This window comes from Euleptes europaea, chromosome 8, assembly GCF_029931775.1.
Source record: "Euleptes europaea isolate rEulEur1 chromosome 8, rEulEur1.hap1, whole genome shotgun sequence".
NCBI lineage: Eukaryota > Metazoa > Chordata > Lepidosauria > Squamata > Sphaerodactylidae > Euleptes > Euleptes europaea.
The window spans coordinates 97,548,095-97,564,365 of NC_079319.1; the positions used below are offsets into that span (position 1 = coordinate 97,548,095).

The window sequence follows — 16,271 nt, forward strand, 5'->3', positions numbered from 1 at the left end:
TTCCAACCCCTACCTTCTTAGGCAGCAAGCAGATTTATACTTGCCCCCAGAGACGTATGGATCAAATTGGTTTCCAGAATGCTCTGAAGGATCCAATACCCCTCAGCGATTCCATAGGTGAGCTGGTGGAAGATTTGCATGACCATCTGTTCAAAGCCCTTCACAAGATTGCTTCCTGATGTCCTCTTTGCTCCCATGTAAACCGAGACCCATGGTATGCCATGGAGCTGTGGCAGAAAAAGCGGGAGCTTAGACGACTAGAACGGGTTGGGTGTTGAACTCGTGACAAAGCCACAAGAACAAGAATCGTCCTGTAGGACGATTATGAAATCCTATGAGATGGCAGTGAGAGCTGTGAAGAAGAGTTACTTCTCATCTTCCATTGCGTCTGCCAGCTCTTGCCTGGCACAATTGTTTAGAGTGATTCGATCCCTTACGTCCCTCTCTGAGGGATCTCAAAATGTTACCAGTTCGGCCATTAGCTGTGAGGCTTTTGCAAGCTTTTTTCGGATAAGATCTGGCTGCTCCACCAGGACTTCCCTGCTAATGTTAGTACAGTTAGTGAACTGAAGGCCCCTTGGCCATCTGGTACAACACTGGATCAGTTCAGTTGACTTTCCAGGTCTGATGTTGTCAGGATTCCGGGTGCTGTGAAGCCCACCCCATTCCCCTTGGACCCGTGTCCTTCATGGCTGATTAAAGCTAGTGGTCATGGAGAGCAGGTCCCCCTGATGGACATCATCAATTTGTCCCTGTGTACAGGGGTCTTTCCAGGGAAGCTTAAGGAGGGAGTAGTGAGACCGCTCCTGAAAAGACCAACATTGGATCCTAACGATCTGGCAAACTACCTCCCGTGTCTAATTGGGCATTCATGGGTAAGGTAGTCAAAAAGGGATCAACTGTCAGAATGATCCAATCTGGAATGGAAATGAATGGGTCTTGTTTGTTTTTTGTTACGGTCATTGACCAGCACATTTATAAAACAGTCTTGAACCATCGCTTATATAAAATACAATCAACATTCCACACTAAGAGTTACATAAATCGCCATAAAAGTAAAATTATGTACAAACATATTCACACATGTACCTTGTTAAAAAAACTGTACAGCAAACCTGAATCTGCTATAGCTAAATTATGTAAACCTTCACTACAGCACATAATTTTACTTTGAATAAAAAGTTATTAGCCGTCCTTTCTTACTAATTTGTTTCTTTTCTTAATGGCCAAATGACAAAATTTTGCCACAGCATACGACACATGAGCCTCCTTATCTTCCAGTAGGTATCTAATCTGCTCTAGCTCTGTAAACCTCGAGTAATAGCTTGTTTGCTCAATATGAGCTAACAGAGGGAAATGATATTAACTCTGTGTCAGGCCTGCTTTCCCCAGCTCTAAGCAGCCTGTCAGACTCTGACTGTTTTACTTTCGATTCTACCAGGTGCCTCTCAAGGCCAGACTTGCTAACTGCTAAATTCCTGTTCCAGTGCTATCTCTTGTGGGAACGACTCCTCAGTAGAAGGGGGCCCCCCTTGATCTGTTATGACTAATACTTTCCCTCATAGGCCTACCCCGTGCTCCCAGTTGCCATTCGTGCCAATGTACCTGTAAGCTCTGCATGCCTGTATATTTTCCATTCAATCAGCTCTCTTTTGGACTCTTTGTCTCTGGATGCTGTTTGTGGGATTACCACGGGACAAGTGCTCACATTTTGGCACGAATCCCTTCTCTATTTTTCCCTGCCTGGCTGGAGCCCTGGAGGGTTCGCTGGGGCCTCGGATTGGAGCAGGGGATGTGCTCTCCAAGTGAATTGCCTGTGGCAGAGCCCCGGAGGGTTCGCCTAGGCCCCAGGTGGGAGCAGAGGCACCGCTCCCCGGGTGGAGGGTTTCTGACCGAAACCCTGGAGGGTCCTGACCCTTGGTACCCTCCGTTGGAACCGTCGGATGAGTACCCCGACGACCCTTCTTTGCTAGATGACATCCTTGCTGAGGCGCTGCGAACGGATGCTGAGATCAATCGCCTGATTGTACTCCTTCGAGCTCAGTGACGTCGTCTAGCTGACACGACCCCCTCGATGGACCCCAACGCAGACCAAAGTGCCCACCACAAACTCCGCGTACTGGACTGCTTGGTGGAGGAAGTTTGACTGGCGCAAGAGGATTTAGTAACTTTGACCCGTTTGCTAGCGGGGTTAACTATACGTGAAGAACAACCAGAACCGGTAGCGGCCCCATTCCACCCCGATCCATGGCGGGATCACGAGCGGAGGAGACTCCGGCCCCAACCGCTCCAGACCCCAACTTGTGCTTGAAGGAAGCATGGGATGTAGCGGCCCGAACAGCCTTACTGTTTGTGGGACTTACCTCGACTACAGCCACGGTGGCTGACCTCACGAAGCTCCTAACCCCTGAGTTTGGAACTGACGCTGCTGCTCTGGCAGTTCGGGTTCAACCGTTATTGGACCTATCACATTCCTCTGAACTCCTTCTGCTTTTGGAGAATGAAGCTCTCCCGATCGTCACTACGGCGATTGCTGCCAAGCTCGAGGCCGACCAAGTGCTCGCAGATCAACAGCGGGCCAAGGAACAGTTGCGGGCTGCGGATGCGGCGGCTCGGGAGTGGGCTGCGCAAGAAGAAGAGCAACGTTTGGCAGCCGTGCGTCCCTGTCAGGAGCAGACCTGTGCTCGACACTTCTGGATTGTTTTGGGTTTCTCGCAGCTGCTCTGCTTTGCTCGTCTCAGCCAAGGACTGTTTACCTAACGGACATTCCTCTTGGCTCCTCTCCCGTGGGAGCTTGGCCGAGGGGTTACCATGCTAACCTGTGTTATCTGATATGACCATATATACAACTGTGTAGATTCTGTTTGCCTTTCCTGGCTTAGTTTAGTTTGCAAGCTCTGTTTTCCTGCCTGATTTTCCATTAAAGTCAACTTTCCTTGGATTACCTGCCTGGGCTGTTGCTTTTGGGAAATTCTTCGGGACAAGTGCTTACATTAAGCCAGGAAACACTACTTTGCTTTAACCTGCCTGGCTGGAGCCCCGGAGGGTTCGCCTACGTCTCGGGTGGAGGTCAAGTCTCCCCGAGTATGGGTTCCACGTCTGGAATCCTGGAGGACTTAACCCGTTGGAGCGCCAGTATTACCGCTCCCTGGGCAACCTATTCAATGGAAACAACCTCGACTAAAGATCACTTATGATGGCTCGGTCGAGGCTTTACCCTGTTTCCTGCATCATGTGGACAGTTACATGAGGGAACAAGACCAGTTTTTCCCTACCGAGGACAGACGGGTCCCTTTCGTTGCCTCCCTCTTAACGGGAAAAGCGGCCGACTGGATGATTCTCCAGTTTGACACTCGGGCTCGCTCCATACGCTCTCTCAACAATTTCATGTCTGCTCTGCAGAGACGCTTCGAAGACCCCTTCTTGGGGGAGAGGGCTAAAGCCGAACTTTTGCAACTCCGTCAGGGCTCAACCCCAGTTTCTAGAACTCGCTGATGAGTTTCAACGACTCGCCAGTAAAATAGTGGATTGGCCTAAAGCCACCCGTATACACTATTTTCAGGAAGCTTTACATCCCGACATTTTAAACTGGGCATACATGCGTGGGGATCCTGACACCTTGGAAGATTGGATCCTGCTGGCAGAGGAGGTAGAGAGCCGCCGCCAATTCATTTCTCTGGTTAGGCGCCGGACCAAAGAGGGCAGCAGCCGAAAGCCTCAAGTGTCAACCCCCTCTCCGCGGAGACCAACGCGACCCTCTCAGGACCGCTAATCCCGGTTTCAGCGGGGAGCCTGTCTCGTTTGCGGCACCATGGGCCACTTCGCATCAGCCTGCCCGCGTCATCCAGACCTCTCTCTCCCTTCCTGGCCGGAAGGCCCTCCTCGGGCTCGGGGGCGACCTCAACACAGGGGCACCGCAGCCGCACGCAGCGCTGCCCCAGGGCGACACACACCTTCTGCACTTCAAGTTGGACAAGTTCCCAGTGCACCAACTCTTACCGACCCACCCGGGTCTCGGATTACAAGTGCCCCATTGGGGGACAGCTCTCCTTCCTCAGATGAGGATCGCACCTGGGACCCCCCTGACCTCAATTTGGAATCTCCTCTCGTTCTGTCAAAAAACGGGCAGGGTCTGCGGTGAGCGGAGCGACATCGCAGACCTCTGCAGCTTCTCCTGCAAAACCCAAGGCTCCTGTCATGGTGAGTGTAGAGAATACAGTTTATGTGGATGTTGTGTTGCAACATTACAAATAAGGCCCCCAACTACATGTCAAAGCACTCATAGACTCTGGCTGTGGGCGCTCCCTAATCAATGAGGCCACTTTCAATGCACTTCAGGTCAAATCAGAGACACTACCTGGTCCCATCCAATTCGCTCAGCTGGATGACAGTACCTTCAGGGGTGGCCCGGTAGACCGTCGCACACGTGGCGTTGCGATGGGTATTGGCTCTCATTGGGAGCAGATTGACTTCACCATAGCCCCCATCCGGTACGAAGTCATTTTGGCAATAAACTGGCTCAAGGGACACACCCCCTCTATAGACTGGAAGGCTGATACTATTACTTTTTCTCATCCTGACTGCGCCCAACACCGGCACAAAGTCACTGTTGTCCTTCCCACAGCCTCAGCTTTAGTCTCTGACACCCCCCCTCCTTTATTGCTGCCCACTGAGTATCGGGATTTTGCAGACGTTTTTGATGTAAAAGAATGCGATGCTCTACCCCCCCCCCCCACCGCAGAACGGACTGCGCCATTGAAGTCGTGGGGGACGGCAAACTTCCTAAGAGTAAAATTTATCCCATGAGCACTGCCAAACGCACTGTATTACGGGACTTTTTAGACAAAAACCTTGCTCGTGGTTTCATTCGGCCGTCTTCAGCTCCCAACTCAGCCCCTGCTTTCTTTGTCCGTAAAAAGGAGGGCGATTTATGTCTGTGCGTTGACTTTAGGAAGCTCAATGCGGTCACTCAAACTAATGCCTACCCCATTCCTCTAATTTCAGACATTTTGGGACAACTAAAGGAGGGGCGCATTTTCACCAAACTGGACTTAGTCGAAGCCTATTATAGAGTCGTGACGGAGATGAGCCCCTCACAGCCTTCTCCAGTTGTTTTGGTATGTTTGAGTTCCTCGTCATACCTTCGGATTAAAGGGGGCCCCGGGGGTCTTCATGCAGTTCATTAACGAGATCCTACATGACTTGTTATACAGGGGCATGGTGGTTTATCTGGATGACATCCTTATTTATTCTAACTCTATCGATGAAAATGTAACTTTGGTGTGAGAAGTGCTACAACGTCTCCGGGACAATCAGCTCTATGCTAAGGCATCTAAATGCGAATTCCATCAGAGACAACTGACTTTTCTGGGTTACATTATTTCGCACCAAGGTCTTACCATGGACCCCGCTAAGATAGTCTGTTATAGATTGGGCTCCCCCCTTGACCCGTAAGCAAGTGCAGCAATTTCTTGGCTTTGCTAACTTTTACCGAGGATTCATTCCCAACTTTGACCAAAGAGCACTCCCAATCACAGATCTCCTAAAGACTAAAGGGAAAGGGCTTCAGCCTCGTTACCCACAGCCAAAATCCACTGGACTACCCAATGTCAGACTGCTTTTGACACCCTTAAGCAACTGTTCACTTCTGAACCAGTATTAAAGCATCCTGACCCTGATCGTATGTTTGTGGTGCAAGTGGATGCTTCAGATGTGGCTATGGGAAGTGCTCTTCTACAACACAGGAATGATGGTCTGCTACACCCCTGCACTTATTTCTCTAAGAAGTTTGCGCACTCCCAGCTCAACTGGCCCATTTGGGAGAAAGAAGCCATCTACCATGCCCTAACTACTTGGCAACAATTCCTTGAGGGTTCCAGGGTCCCCTTTGAAGTCTGGACTGATCACAAAAATCTGGAAGCCCTTACTGGGACCCATAAACTGTCCGCGAAACAACTTCGTTGGGCTGACTTCTTCGCCCAATTCCATTTCGTACTCAAGCATGTCCCTGGAAAGCAAAATGTGCTGGCAGATGCTCTCTCCAGACTGCCCCAGTATCCTGCTAAAGTCGACCGTCCAACTGTCTCCTTATTCACCCCTGCGCAAAGGAATCTCCTTCCTACTTTGGCCGTCCAAACCAGGTCCCAGACCCAACCCCATTCTCAATCAGCCGAAGCCCCCGCTCGGGGGGGGGGTGAATACTATCCAAAGACCAAATCTAGCTCCCTCGCCTGCTTCGCCCACCCCTCCAACTCCCAGACGCTCAAGCAAGCCGGTCCCTCCACCCTCTCCGCCGGTTTGTCCTTCGGCTCAGCAGCCTGCCGCCGACCCACCCACCTCTTCAGGTAAGATGGATTTGCCTGCTTCTTTTCTGGACTCGCTCCGTGCCCAATGCCAGACTGAACTCTCTGCTCAAACTCTTCCCCCTTTCCTACTTGAACATGGTGGTTGTTGGTACAAAGACTCTAAACTGTACCCAAAGGGCTACGAAGGGACATCCTGCAACTGGCCCATGGAGCTAAAACGGCGGGACACTTTGGTTTCTTAAACTCTCCACTTGTTGCTCAGACAATTTTGGTGGGCGGGCATGCGTACTGACGTGGACTCCTTCATCCGCAGTTGCCCGTTTTGTGCCACAGTCAAACGCCCCCAAGGGAAACCCCCTGGACTTTTGCTACCATTGGAAGTCCCCTCTAGACCCTGGGAGGTGATTGCAATGGATTTTATGACTGACCTTCCTCTCAGCGAGGGTAAAACTGTGTTATGGGTTATTACCGATCTTTTCTCCAAACAGGTGCACCTCGTCCCGTGCGCAGGTATTCCCTCCGCCCCAAAACTGGCCCGCCTCTTTGTATCACATGTCTTCCGCCTACATTCCTTTCCGCACGAGATTGTGAGCGACCGCGGAAGTAGCTATATGGCAAAATTTTGGAAAGCTTTCCTTAAACTGGTGGGGGTGGAACAGGGTCTCTCTAGTGCTTTCCATCCTCAGACTGATGGGCAAACTGAACGTGTCAGTGCTGTATTGGAATATTATCTTCGTTATGTGAATTACCACAGAGATAACTGGGTAGAGCTGTTGCCTTTTGCTGAGTATGCCTACAACAATGCTGTTCACCAATCCACAGGTTTCAGCCCGTTTCAAGCTATATATGGTCAAGACTTTGGTCCTATCAACCAGATTGATGTTTCTAGGGGGGAGGGCGGTGTAGATGTAGCAACGTGGGTAGAAGCAATTCACACCACCTGGCCGTGGCTAGTGAAGAATCTGGAACAAGCAAAACGTAAATACAAGGCTCAAGCTGACAAGCACCGATCTCCTAGCCAGGACTATAAAGTGGGTGATTTGGTCTACCTGTCCACCAAAAACCTTCAGTCCACCCGTCCTTGTGACAAGCTTAGTGCCAAATATGTGGGTCCTTATCCCATTTCTCGTATCAACCCAGTGACGGTAGAACTCTCCCTGAGGCACTAAGACGTATCCACCCGGTTTTCCATGTAAGCCTTCTGAAACCTCACACTTCCTCCACAGAGTGGCATCCCGACCCGCTTCCAGAGCAACCGGTGATGGTGGGGGGGGGAGCATTTTGAGGTTGCTAAGATCCTAGATTCTCGCATTCGTCACGGTTCTCTCCAGTAGCTCGTCCGTTGGAAGCACTTGCCCCCTGCCTACGACAAGTGGGTGCGATCCCACGATGTTGCCGCCCCTCGGCTGGTGCGTGCCTTCCACTCCGCCTACCCCCACAAGCCAGCCCCCTTTCTGGCCGGGAGGGGGCCTTAAGGGGAGCAGAATGTCAGGAGCAGACCTGTGCTCGACACTTCTGGATTGTTTTGGGTTTCTCGCAGCTGCTTTGCTTTGCTCGTCTCAGCCAAGGACTGTTTACCTAACGGACATTCCTCTTGGCTCCTCTCCCATGGGAGCTTGGCCGAGGGGTTACCATGCCAACCTGTGTTATCTGATATGACCATATATACAACTGTGTAGGTTCTGTTTGCCATTCCTAGCTTAGTTTAGTTTGCAAGCTCTGTTTTCCTTCCTGATTTCCCATTAAAGTCAACTTTCCTTGGATTACCTGCCTGGGCTGTTGCTTTTGGGAAATTCTTCGGGATTGTTGTGCCGGCCCCTGGAGCGCCGGTTGCGCCGGCCCCTGGAGCGCCGGTTGCGCCGGCCCCTGGAGCGCCGGTTGCGCCGGCCCCTGGGGCGCCGGTTGCGCCGGCCCCTGGGGCACCGGCTGCGCCCCTTCCCATACACTGGAAACAACCTTGGTTGAGAGTGACCTACGATGGCTCAGTTGAAGCCCTCCCCTGTTTCCTACATCAGGTGGACAGTTATATGCGGGAACAGGGACAGCACTTCCCCACAGAAGACAGCCGGGTGCACTTCGTTGCCTCCCTATTGACGGGAAAAGCAGCTGACTGGATGGTCCTCCAAACTGACACTCGGGCCCGATCCATACTCTCACTCAACAAGTTCATGCGAGCACTATGGCGCCGTTTTGAGGACCCTTTCCTGGGAGAAAAGGCCAAAGCAGCCCTCCTGCAACTTCGACAAGGCTCTACGCCAGTGCGGGAATTTGCAGATGAATTCCAAAGGCTTGCCAGTAAAATAGTAGGCTGGACCAAGGCTACCTGAATACATTATTTCTGGGAAGCCTTACATCCTGAGATATTAAACTGGGCTTATATGCAACGAGACCCAGACACTCTTGAAGAATGGATTTTACTGGCCGAGGAAGTGGAGAGTCACCGCCAATTCATTTCGCTGGTCTGCCGCCGAGCCAGGGAAGGGGGCACCCAAAAGCCCCCGACCAAAGCCGCAGCTCCCACACCGCGGAGACCAGCTCTACCCTTGCAGGACCGCACGTCTCAGTTTCAGAGGGGAGCCTGTCTCGTTTGCGGAACCATGGGCCACTTTGCAGCCTCCTGCCCACTTCGGGCGGACCATGGTCCCTTCTCGGCAGGATGGACTGCCCCGGAATCAGGGGCAACCTCAATGCAGAGGCACTGCAGCCAACCGTAGCGCTGCTCCTGGAGGGACCGCGCCATCAGCTTTCCACGTCGGAGAAGCGCCCCACAATCCTGCACCACGAACCCATCGGAGTCCCAGATTACAAGTACCCCACTTGGGGACAACTCGCCATCTTCAGATGAAGACAGAGACTGGGACTCCCCTGCTTTGAACCTCGAATCTCCTCTGGATCTGTCAAAAAACGGGCAGGGTCTGCGGTGAGTGGAGCGACACCGCGGACCCTCGCAGCTGCTCCTGCAAAAGCCAAAGCTCCGGTGAAGGTGAGTGAGGTTGAAGAGACTGTATGTGGACGTAGTATTACAATGCCATAAAGGGGGCCCCCAGTTACAAGTTAAAGCACTTATAGACTCTGGGTGTGCCTGCTCCCTGATCAACGAAACCACTTTCAAGGCACTCAAAGCCAAGTCAGTGTCCCTGCCTGCTCCCATCCAGTTCACCCAGATGGATGGCAGCGACTTTAAAGGGGGTCCAGTGGATCGTCGCACTCGCGGGTTGGCAATGGGCGTCGGCCACCACTGGGAACAAATTGACTTTACCATAGCCCCTATCAGATACAACGTGGTATTGGGAATTAACTGGCTCAAAGGGCACAGCCCTTGTATTGACTGGGGGGTGAACGATAACATTCTCCGATCCTAATTGCGATCAACACCGTCTCGAGATAGCTTTTACACCTCCGTCGGCCTCGGCTTTAGTCTCAGACACCCCCCCTCGTCCTTTCCTCTACCTGTTGAATATCAAGACTTTTCAGACGTTTTTGATGTACAGGAATGTGATGTACTGCCCCCCCACCACCGGACAGACTGTGCTATTGAAGTGGTGGGAAATGAAAAACTGCCCAAAAGTAAGATTTACCCCATGAGCGCTACCGAACGTACCGTGTTACGTGAATTCTTGGACAAGAATTTAGCGAGGGTTTCATACGGCCGTCTACCGCCCCTTCTTCGGCCCCAGCCTTTTTTGTGTGCAAAAAGACGGCTGATTTGCGCTTATGCATCGACTTTCGGAAACTTAATGCAGTCACCCAATCCAATGCCTATCCCATCCCTCTGATCTCAGATCTCTTGGGACAATTAAAGGAAGGGCACGTTTTTATGAAACTTTACTTGGTAGAAGCCTACTACAGAATCAGAATTTGAGAGAGTGATGTGCCTCGCACTGCCTTTTCCAGTTGCTTTGGCATGTATGAATTCTTAGTGATGCCTTTTGGACTAAAAGGGGCCCCCGGGGGTCTTCATGCAATTCATTAATGAAATCCTACATGACTTGTTGTATAGGGGCATGGTGGTTTATTTGGATGATATTCTTATTTACTCTAAAACTATGGATGAACTCCTTGCTTTGGTGAGAGAAGTATTGCAATGCCTCAGAGACAATCAGCTCTATGCTAAGGTGTCTAAATATGAATTTCACCAAAAACAGTTAACCTTCCTGGGCTATATAATTTTGCACCACGGACTTACCATGGATCCTGACAAGGTGCAGTCGGTAACCGATTGGGACCTACCCTCCACCCGTAAGCAGGTTCAGCAATTTCTTGGGTTCGCTAACTTCTACAGGGGGTTCATCCCCAACTTCGCTCAAATCGCACTCCCCATCACGGATCTCCTTAAGACTAAGGGGAAGGGCACCGCCGCCATGTTGCCCTCATCTAAAATCAACTGGACCCCCCAGTGCCAAACCGCCTTTGATACTCTCAAATGACTGTTTACCTCTGAACCAGTGTTAAAGCATCCCGATCCTGATCAAATGTTTATAGTTCAGGTTGATGCCTCAGACGTGGTGATGGGGGGGGGCACTTTTACAGCAGGGGAGGGATGGTCTTCTGCATCCATGCGCTTACTTCTCTAAGAAGTTCGCGCAATCTCAGCTCAACTGGCCAATCTGGGAAAAAGAAGCGGCTGCCATCCACCATGCCCTTACGGTGTGGAGACAGTTTTTGGAGGGGTCTAAAGTCCCTTTTGAAGTGTGGAGCAATCACAAGAACCTGGAGGCACTCACGGGGGCCTGGAAACTGTCCGCGAAACAAGTTCGCTGGGCGGACTTCTTTGCTCAGTTCCGTTTTGTATTGAAACATGTGCCGGGGAAGCAAAATGTCCTGGCTGATGCTCTATCCAGACTTCCCTGTTCACTCCTGCCCACGGGGGTTTGCTGCCCACGGTAGCAGTCCAAACCCGAGCGCAAACCCGGCTCCCACCGCAACCCCCACAAGGGGAGGGCACTTCAGGCCCAACCACACCGGTCAACCCGACCGCGCCACCCCCTCGCCTCCTTCGCCAGCTCCATTGGTGCCCAGTCACTCCGACAATCCAGCCGTCCAACTCCCCCTCAGGGACGTCCCCTCCCTCCACTACAGAGCCCACGCTGCCAGATGGATTGGATCTCACAGACTTTTGTAGCCTCACTTCGTTCCGCTCGCCAAGCCGAACTCTTCGCATACCCTCCGCTCTAACTGAATGTAGAGGCTTATGGTACAAAGACTCTAAGCTGTATGTGCCTAATGGGCTCCGGAAAGAAGTCCTACAGCTGGTCCATGGGGCCAAGACCGCGGGACACTTTGGATTTCTAAAAACATTGCATTTACTATGGAGGCAGTTTTGGTGGGCGGGCATGCGGACTGACGTGGATTCCTTCATTCGCAGTTGCCCAGTTTCCGCTACGGTCAAAAGGGCCCAAGGGAAACCTCCCGGGTTGTTGCAGCCATTAGAGACCCCCACTAGACCTTGGGAGGTTATTGCTATGGATTTTATGACTGACCTCCCCCTCAGCGAGGGAAAAACTGTACTTTGGGTAATCACAGGCCTGTTCTCTAAACAGGTGCATCTCGTCCCATGCGCAGGTATCCCATCCGCCCCGAAACTGGCCCGCCTCTTCGTGTCACATGTTTTCCGTCTACATTCCTTTCCACGCAAGGTGATAAGCGACCGCGGAAGTAACTACGTGGCTAAATTTTGGAAAGCTTTCTTAAAATTAGTGGGGGTGGAACAAGGTCTCTCAAGTGCTTTCCACCCCCAAACCAATGGCCAAACAGAATGAGTGAATGCTGTGTTGGAATGCTACTTACGCTGTTATGTTAACTATCATCAGGATGATTGGGTTGAATTGTTACCCTTTGCTGAATATGCGTATAATAATGCTGTGCATCAGTCAACTGGATTTAGCCCCTTTCGGGCCGTTTATGGGCAGGACTTTGGTCCCATAAGCCATAACGATGTCTCCGGGGTGGAGGGGGCAGAAAGTGTTGCTGACTGGGTGCACACGATTCAGACAACCTGGCCTTGGCTGGTACGTAATCTAGAGCAAGCTAAACGTAAATACAAGGATCAAGCTGATAAGCATCGCTCACCGGGCAAAGACTACTCAGTGGGAGACATGGTTTATTTATCCACCAAGAATCTACGGTCCAACCGCCCATGTAACAAACTCAGTGCCAAGTACGTGGGCCCCTTCCCCATTGCTCGTGTCATCAACCCAGTCACTGTGGAACTTCCACTCCCAAAATCACTCAGGAGAGTCCATCCAGTCTTTCATGTCAGTTTGCTAAAGCCACACGTGCCTTCCCCCAAGTGGCATCCTGAACCACTTCCTGATGTACCAGTGATGGTTGGGGGGGGAGGAGAGGAACATTTTGAAGTTGCGAAAATCTTAGACTCTCGCGTCCGTCATGGGTCTCTCCACTACCTGATCCGTTGGAAACATTTTGGTCCCGCCCACGATGAGTGGGTACGTGCACGTGATGTGTCAGCACCCCATTCAGTTCAGAGGAAGAGAAAATTAAATTCCTCTTATGGGAGGGAGACTCTCAGCGATCTTTGCAAGTAGCCAAGTATTGCTCTGTAGCTATCAAAATTCGGTCGGAGAAGGGTATTAGTGATTTTAATTGATTTTAATTGATTTTAATCTCTTTATGCCTTGTGAATATCATGATTATTAATTGTTATAACTTTATATTTGGCATAGAGAGGTTTTAATTTAATTTAATTATTTAAATTTGTAATCTATTTTAATTGATAAAGTTTGTAGTTTATCTGGCTATCGCCGCAATAATAAAATCGAGCACCCCGTTTGGTCCGCCAATTCCATACTTCCTACCCAGACAAGCCTGGTCCGGTAGTGGATGGTGGGGGGGGGGGGGGGGCTAAAGGAGGGCAGAATGTCAGGCCTGCTTTTCCCAGCTCTAAGCAGCCTGTCAGACTCTGACTGTTTTACTTTCGATTCTACCAGGTGCCTCTCAAGGCCAGACTTGCTAACTGCTAAATTCCTGTTCCAGTGCTATCTCCTGTGGGAACGACTCCTCAGTAGAAGTGGGGGCCGCCTTGATCTGTTGTGACTAATACTTTCCCTCATAGGCCTACCCCGTGCTCCCAGTTGCCATTCGTGCCAATGTACCTGTAAGCTCTGCATGCCTGTATGTTTTTTCTATTAAATCAGCTCTCTTTTGGACTCTTTGTCTCTGGATGCTGTTTGTGGGATTACCACGGGACAAGTGCTCACACTCTGATATCAGTATAAAATTCGCACTGCAAAATTACATGATAATGTTTCAACCGCATTGGCTGAACATGGGCAACGCCGTTGCTCCAAAGGTAAATGTCAGAACCTTCCTTTCATGGGTCCTTCTAGTGTAAACCCCCAAGGGTCCAAGGTCCCAGACACTCTAGGTGGCGCTCTTGCCTTTGGTAAGGTTTTAAGGTTTCTGTCACACCCTTCGTATGTGGCGAGGGGAAGGCATCATGGTGTAGTTTTATCTCATCAGGGCTCAGAAGCTAAGGAGGGTTGGTACTTGGATGGGAGACCACAAGGAAAGCTCTGCAGGGGAAGGCAATGGCCAACCGCCTCTGCTTCTCATTTGCCATGAAAGCCCTTTGCTGGGGTCACCATAAGCGGGTTTTGGCTTGATGGCACACATGTACTCCTCATACATAGCATGACTGCCACACAACAGTATTTCATTTTAGAGCCCTGGATTTTCTGTAAACACCAAGCTTGTCAATTTCTGAGCTGATTTCAGAGAATGCAGTAATGTTACTTGCCTACTTACTGGTGATTTGTTTTGTGCTGTTAAGAGAAGTCCACAGAGCTTTCCTCCAAAACCTTCAAATCCTCTTTGTTTCCACCTTGTAAAATAGTCTGCATAAATGCTCTGTGACACATATTTGGAAAATGCTGTTGATATACTTCAAAGCAGTGATAAATTACTGGTGGTGACTTATTGTTGTGCTTCATGCAGCAATCTTCTGACTAGTAGGAGAAAGCTACAACCAGCTCTTTTCTTTCCCTCTTATAGTGAAATAGACTACTTAAGGAATGAAAAACCTGCTGTTCCAGTAATATGTGATTTGGTCCAGTCATCTTTAGCTCAAGTGCCTCTGACATACCCTGATGATAATGGAAGATATTTGGATATGAAGAGTTCCGCTACTGACAGTAACCATGGGGAAACTGAACAGAAAAGGCTTTTCACAGGAGCTGAACCTGAATCCAGAGTTCCTAAAGATAACACTATAAGTTACCTCCCTAATAAGGAGAGAGAGAAAATTCCATCCATTAAAGCTGCTGTACACTTTGATAAACCCAACAGGTTAGTGATTCTTTACAAAGTGTCTCTGCCTTTAGAATAAGAATATCAGTTTTGACACTTTAATGCTTACTGTATAAAGGCATTTAACAATGCATGGGCAATCTGCATTTATTGCGTAATCTCAGCGAAGCTTTTATAGGGTTTTTTAAATTTTGGGTGTGGAAGCTGAACAACTCCTTCGAGACATAAAAATGCTTCCATGCCAGAGTTACAGAACTTCTGCTACCTAGGTATGAAATACTAATCTAGCCTGCCAGGCTTCTGCTTTGTGTAAACCATCTTTCTTGTATTCATGATGTCTTAACTGTCTGAACTAGCTATTCAATAGAGCAGAGCTATTCAAAGTGTAAAAAGCTGATTTCTTTAGTAGCTGGAGCTGTGGCAGCCGGGACAGTTCTTTCTCAAGCTGGGTCTACTGGGTCGAAGGCTGTGTTCATAGAGGAGGGAGCACAATGCTCTGTGTGACATATGGGTAGAAGGCAACATGGATGGGAGGGCCCTGTCCTATGTGCCTTTTCTACAACATGGACATATGGACTGTGTGCACCTTCCTCTCTGATCAGGAACGTTTCTTTTCCAGCACTCCCGATCATAGGTGTGGAGCCCACGTGCATGCCATTTGTAAGCATACATGCAGAATGTTAACATTAGGCTGAGCATGCATGGGCAGTATTACTTCCCATATGCATGTATTATTGCCTCCTACCCATATTTCACAGGTATAAGACTTTAGTGTACGAAGTATGTGGGGAAGCATTGCAGTGTTCAGATGACATCAGTGGTGGGTGACTTCACATCTGGATGCGCCTCAGAGTAGGCTCTCTTTTTTCCCTGCTACTGTTCCCGCTGTCTGCCAAATAGCTTCTACTGTGTCTCCTGCCCAGTCCTTACACAAAAACAAATATGTGAACAGATTTCTGAGGAAATTCAGAAACTAGAGTTGACGAAGTTTCCAGAGAAACATATTAAGCTGGCTTGCATGTTACAGGTAACATAAGCATGCTTTCTAAAAAGGCTCAATTTTGTCATGTTCTCTTTCAATGTGTACCTGCGCCTACCCATGCCAGGGTGCCGTCTTACACGCTTTCCTTACGGAGCCAGCATGGTGTAGTGGTTTGGAGCGGTGGACTCTGGAGAACCGGGTTTGATTCCCCACTCCTCCACATGAGCAGCAGAGGCTAATCTGGTGAACCGGGTTGGTTTCCCCACTCCTGCACATGAAGCCAGCTGGGTGACCTTGGGCTAGTCACACACTCTCAGCCCCACCTACCTCACAGGGTGTTTGTTGTGGGGAGGAGAAGTGAAGGTGATTGTAAGCTGGTTTGATTCTCCCTTGAGTGGTAGAGAAAGTTGGCATATGAAAACCAACTCTTCTTCCCACTAACAGCGGTCATTTATGTGAAGAAATCCACAGCACGATGAGGTACGTTGCTACATTACAGGAAGGAGCTTGGCACGTAGGTGCCATTTTCACCAACATCCCCACAGCATCCATAGTGTGCAGCTCTATCCTTTGCATAACTGTGGCTGTGGGATGACATCAGACGCTTTTCTGTCCAGCCCCCCAAAAGCATTACTGGAACCGTTCAAGAGACAGGATGGAACCGCCAGCCCAGCCCCTGAAGCAGCTGCAACCCCGATTTTTCTGAAGGGCCCAAGGGT

At 50.1% G+C, this 16,271-nt stretch overlaps 1 protein-coding gene across 1 annotated transcript in view; it reads left to right on the plus strand.

The window, feature by feature from the left end:
* Positions 1–16,271, plus strand: part of RELCH (RAB11 binding and LisH domain, coiled-coil and HEAT repeat containing) — a 105,434-nt gene that overhangs the window by 21,556 nt on the left and 67,607 nt on the right. The window contains exon 8 of the mRNA XM_056854988.1: positions 14,316–14,609. Coding sequence (XP_056710966.1) covers positions 14,316–14,609 — 294 coding nt within the window. The remainder of the gene's footprint in view (positions 1–14,315; positions 14,610–16,271) is intronic.